At 43.8% G+C, this 6,000-nt stretch overlaps 1 protein-coding gene across 1 annotated transcript in view; it reads left to right on the top strand.

Moving 5' to 3' along the window:
* The first annotated feature begins 299 nt into the window (after positions 1-299).
* The window catches only part of FAM83B (family with sequence similarity 83 member B), a 57,247-nt gene continuing 51,546 nt past the window's right edge, over positions 300-6,000 (top strand). The window contains exons 1-2 of the mRNA XM_074581587.1: positions 300-411; positions 5,022-5,525. Of these exons, the coding sequence (XP_074437688.1) occupies positions 5,076-5,525 (450 nt within the window). The 5' untranslated portion in view covers positions 300-411; positions 5,022-5,075. The remainder of the gene's footprint in view (positions 412-5,021; positions 5,526-6,000) is intronic.

Genomic DNA, 6,000 nt, shown 5'->3' with positions numbered 1-6,000 from the left:
CCCCAATCCCCCGCGGGGCCGCCGATGCGCTCGGCCGGGGCCGGGGCCGGGGCCGGGGCCAGGGCCGAGACCGTCCCCTGCCCCGCGGCTGCCGTCCGTCCGTCCGTCCCGGCGGGCAGGGCGGGCCGGGGCGGGCCGGGTGCCCGCCGCGCCCCTGGGAAGGCGCTGCCCTTGGCTCCGCGCAAGGGCCGGGCTTCCCCAGTTCAGACAAGCCCTTGCCCCGCTCCCGCGGCGGCGGCGGGTTTGGTGCGACACCGTCCTGACATGTTGTAACTGGTTTCCACACCCACCGCGCCTGAGAGCGACGGGAAGTACCTGCGATGAGCCCTGCGCCGCCCTGACTCGCCGCCGCGATCGCTGGCAGCCGGGTCCAGCTCCGCAGCCCAGACCCCACCGCGGGGCACCGGCGCAGTAAGTGGGTCTCCCCCGGGGCGGGCAGGGGCTGCCCCCCCGACGGGTGCGGAGCGGCGGGGCGTTTGAAACGGTGGGGGGGGGCGGATCGCGAAATGGAGGCGGCGACGGCGGCTCCGGCGGCGGGCACCGGGGGGGAGCCGGTGCCGGGCGGCGGCGGGAGAAGGGGCGGTCGGGGGTGGGCGTGGGGGGCGGCCCGCGGGGGTCCCGCCGTGGTCGGGGTGGGGGGGTGACAGGCGTGAGGTGTCCCCAAGGCTGAGGCGTGCCGCGAGCACGTGGAGGTGCCAGCGGAGGGCTGGTCGCCTCCGTTTTGCCCGAAAAGTTAACTTTCTGGGTTGTTTGGGGTTTTTTTTTGTTGTTTTTGGGTGGGTTGTTGTTTGTTTTTTTTAAAAGAAAGAAGCAGGAACGCTTGCGGTGGTGTTTTTTTTTTACACTTGAATTTGGTGCCCTTTGCATCCACAGAAAATACTGTAATTTGATTTACAGTGGAATAATTGCCTGTCACTGCTTATTGTAGGTAATTATTATTTGTTCTTGATACAGTTCCTTAATAGAAAGGTTGGTGGAAGGCAGCTGTCGTAAAACGCCTGTTTATTGTGTTAAAGGCTGGTCACACCAGGCCCTGAAGCAGTGGGGAGGCTCCTCAGCAGAGCCGCGGGTCAGAGGTGCTCAGGTGGATGCCCCCAAAACCCACCCCTGAGAGAGGGGCCTGCGACAAGACGTTCCCGTGGTTTAAATTTCCTTTAACTGAGGTGGCAAGGTTGAAACTTTATGCAGAAACTGTCAAAGCAATCATATTTCCCTTGGAAAAGATATAAGGGCATCCCGAGGAGAGCACCATGGCCAGGGCCTGGCCAAGGACCGGCTGTACGAGCCTGAGGTTAGAGCTGCTCCCCAAAGCTGCTGAATAGGAAATTTTTCAAATCCTGAGAATATTAGTAAGGCAGGGAAGTTACTTGTCTTTAGCTCTAGCCTGGAGGACTGTGCTCCTGGAGCCACCGCAGAATGTTGCATCATTTTCTTCAGTGGGCATTTGTCATTGGCTGCTTTTGTGGAAGCTGGGATACCCTCTAGTCTCTTTCCGCAAAAAGGCACATTTACTTTTCTTTCAAAGAAAACGCTCTCTTCTTGCTGGTTTCCTGATAATGGTACTGGAAAGGACCGAGCACGTTGTTAATAGAAGGACAAGACGATCACATCAGTGCAGGATTCAGAATTTGTGTTCTTCAGGAAAAGATTCGATTTTAACAGCCGCCTTGGAGTTTATATTCAATATAAGCCCATTAATAAAAAAAGTTTTAAGTGATTGATCCCTGTGTCCAAGCAGAGGCGATGGCTGATAACACTGGTGTGGGATTAACAGCAGAGGTTATTTCTCAGGGGATGAACAACAGCTTTGTTTGTGCTGGTAAAATTTGTAATTGTGTACATGAAGTCTGATAAAGCTCTGGAAGCCTCCAGAGATGGGCCTCATTCTGCACAACCTTGCTAATAGAATTGTTGACCTGAGGAGAATCTTTGAAGAATCAAGTTGATTATGCGGAAATCATTATACATAGTTGAAGAAGACACCAAAAAGTTTATTTTAGAATTTTTTCTAAACCTGTCTCTCTATCACAAATTATATTGGTTTCAGAGGTACATTTCCTACAAAATAGCCCTTACCTTCTAAGGAGGAAAATACTTGCGTCAAGACATCTAGAGCTTTTGTCAAATATACCTGAAGCCATCATTTTAATTTGGGAGTTTTCTTTTGTTTCTTCTCATGAATTTATCACATGCTGATGTCCTTAATTCCAAAAAACAGAATTAGAATTTTTTTCATTTGTCTCATCTGTTCTGTGATTTATTTTCATGCTGACAGATTTTACAGTTACTTTCTTAAATAAATGTGCGCTGCTTTAAGCTTCTTTTCTAAACAGCACTTGTAAATCAAAGATCAACATCAAAGATGTTCACTGTAAAATAACTATTCTTGTTTGGAAGACACTGCACTAGAAGTCTCACCTTTCCAAGATTATGGCATATTTATACCCTGCTTTCAGCATAAGTCTGAGCATAAGTTACTGCATTTGACCTATGCCACAATTAATTAATTCATTGTTTTCAATGAAAAGTCAAACAATATTACAAAAAGCAAATGAAAAGAACCAAACCAAACAAAAAAACACACGTGAGCCAGCACACACATGCAATAATTTTTTGCCTTTTATTTGTTCGCAGCATTCAATATTTTATATTGCACAACTTTACATATTAAGTGTAGCCCTGTTCCCTGATATTATTTTCAAAGGAAAGAGTGAGAAGAAGAAAAAGGGATTTAGACAAGCTTTTGAAATAAACACTTATGTCTTTCTCAACTGTATATATGCAATCTGTGGCAAAATTCCTATTTTGGAAGTATATCCATTCTGAAGTAATAAGAATTTTAGAGCTGTCTTTGTAAAATCAGATTTAGTCTTAAATAAGAGTAATAATAAGACTGACTGTATTACTACACAGTTTAGAGAGTTTCTTGTCCTGCAGGGCCCTACAAGAGAGCTGTGTTAGATTCTCAGGAAAGCCACCTGTATTAGTGTTCAGACTCTTCAGAACGACTCAGCTGAGTAACTCCGCATTCTGCACTCTCGGTGGTTTTTCATTCTTCATCTAAAATGTCTTGAAAACCTGTTCCAGATGATTGCCTTCCATGGGACACTGATGCAAAAGTTTTAATTTTACAATACTGTAAGAGTTTGACCTTTGAATCAGTCTGTCTTGCCTGTACCGCCTGGTCGGTTCTCTGTCACCTTACACCATCTTCGTCTGGGAAACGTGAAATGATATTACTCTTATTTTATAACGTTTTTTTTTCTACTTGTGAGAGCAGTGTAGAATGAAGCCCTGAGTATCTGTCAGAGGAATACATGTAATTCTCAATGGGGGGAGAGCAATCGGATCCCTTTCGCTTGCTGCTTTCCAGTTCACCACAAAGAGCTGCTCTGGAAGCAGCCAGAAACACTCCTTTCCCCCAGGCTCGAAAGCAGTCCTATCTGGGAAGATCTGCCCTGCTACTTGGCTGAGAGACAGGATTCAAATGGAGTTATTTCATATGACATGCTGATGCCAGCCTCAGATCTGGATTTTTTTTTTCTTGGTCTTTTTTAACCTCAGATTTGCCAAGTTCCTCAGAAGTCTTGGTTTCATTGAACATTTCATTGGACTTTTGAGTATCAGTAAGCGTGTGGAGATTTTGATTTTTATTCCTTCAGGTTAATATAGCCAATTTACATTTCCTTTAAAGCAGATGTAAACTGTTCCCAGCAGACAGTGAAAAGTGAATGCACTGTTTGCAAAAATATCTGAAAGGTCTTGACGTGGAGAGAGAATTGTGTTACATTTATATGCCAGCAAATACAATCAGAGCTCCATATGACTATTCCTTGCTATTATACTGCTGTGCTATTAATTAGGCTGGTAGGGAAACCCAATGTTAACTTTCAAGCTATACTTTGTATATGCCTTTTGTAACTATTCTGCCTTCGTTGGATGTCCGTCCTACTTCTGCTGTCTTTCTTCTGAGCTTCATGCCCTAGCCATGAAAGAAGAAAACAGTGCTACCATGAAATACCATAGAAATACCTTTCTATTTTACATGGCCATGCTCATGCCACTCATGAAAACCCTCCTCCCGCTGCCTTTTTTTTTTTTTTTGTGGCTTACCTGCCCAGTGCAGAAATTTTTTGCAGTTTAGGTTTTTAGGCAAATGGTGGAGTTACTGGAGCCCTGTAGGGTTGCACAGACATGAAAGAAGAAACGTTGGCCATTTGTCCTGTCTCTACCTTACATCTCAAATTGTCGCAGCAGGAACCAACCCTCTCAGCCCTTGTTAAATGAAAAAAAAAAGATGGTAAGAATGAATTTATAAATCGTCAGCAGTAAACAACTTATTATTAATGTTTTGGAAAAAAAAAAAAAAAAAGGTAAGATTAAAGCAGCCGCTCCTTTTGGCAGAAGGAATGTGCAGGGTGGAAACTAGACATCAGATTGCTGATTCAGAGTTTGATCCCAGATGTGGGAGGAGAAATCTTGCTGGAGTTCCTCATAACTCACTGAAATGAGGTAGGCTGGTCCTGCTTGGGAGCAACAAATGGATTAGATCAGCATGGGAGAACAGATAGATAAGGACAAGGACCTGAGTTACTGTGGTTTCAAAGGAGCCAGAGAAAAGCTATGTGTTCCAGAGAAAGATTAATGCATCAAAAAATAGTAAATGTAACTGATTTCCGAAGTGTTCTGAACACTACTCTGCTGGTTGTTACAAAGACAACTTGGAAGCACAACTTACAGTAGCACATTGGAACATGCATTGGGTGTGTATTGCTGTTACTGGTACAGATCTTCAGGGTATTATGAGCTCTGCTGTAGCTTTTATTAGAAAAACTTCAACAAATCACTTAATTTCACATGCATTTAGCTTTGCCTTATGTAGAAGAGGCTCTTTATCTAGCTCTTTAATAAAAGAAAAACTGAAGCAATGTTTCCAGAAAACTATTTTGAATAATATCTGTGTACATGTCATACATCATTACAAATATTCTGATTGTTTTCTTACTTTCCTCTCTTTACAGATACATTTCATCAGCTCACGAATGGAAGTTTAAGAGACGTTACACAAAATATACATGAAAATGGAAACTTCATCTTTGCTGTCATCCTTACATGATGAATGTAGATCAGACAACTATATTGAACCTCATTACAAGGAATGGTACCGAGTAGCTATTGATGCTCTAATTGAAGGAGGTTTAGAAGCCTACAAAGAATTTCTTTCCAAAGAGAGATGCTCAGAGTTCCTAGCGGATGAGGAAATTGATTATATTTTGAACAATGTTCACAAACTTCCCCAAAACACAGTTTATTCCTCTAACCATGCCATTGATGACACCTCTTCCTCGGGAACCTACTGGCCCATTGAATCAGATGTGGAAGCTCCAAACCTTGACTTAGGTTGGCCCTACCTGATGCCTGGAATTTCTGGTGGCACGAATATTGATCTGCTTTTTCATCCACCACGAGCACAGCCTTACACCATAAAGGAAACTATTCGGAAGATGATACGAGATGCAAGAAAGGTAAACATGAAAAATATTATTGGGAAAAAAAAATGTGGCAATAATAATCTAGTTGGTGTTTTACTAGAGGCTTTTTTTTTTTCGCTTATGGCAGGAAAAATGGTCTGGCTGCTAACAATTCAAACAGAAAAGGTTTTCCCAGGCTGAGATCGGTCCCTTGGTATCACATGCACCAATGTTATTAACCTTATTTGCAAGGGCTCAGGGATTAATTGGAGGGATTAATGAAGCATAATTACCATTTTACTGTAATGCTGACCAGTCCATGAGAAATTCATAGATAATAAGCACACCTTTTCTTTGACCTCAGTTGAATATCCCTCAAGTGATGCAATTCTGTCTAACTTTGGGATATATCCTAAGGTTTCTCTCTTGTGTCAGCAGGAACATGCATCAGTTTGGCATGGTAGCCAGTTGTTAGAAGAAAATAACAGCTTGGTGTACATGCAACTCATGTACCTTGAGAGTCACAGGT

Source organism: Larus michahellis, chromosome 3, assembly GCF_964199755.1.
Source record: "Larus michahellis chromosome 3, bLarMic1.1, whole genome shotgun sequence".
In the NCBI taxonomy this organism is placed as follows: Eukaryota; Metazoa; Chordata; class Aves; order Charadriiformes; family Laridae; genus Larus; species Larus michahellis.
The sequence above is the reverse complement of the archived record's forward strand: the minus strand, read 5'-3'. Positions and strand labels throughout refer to the sequence as shown.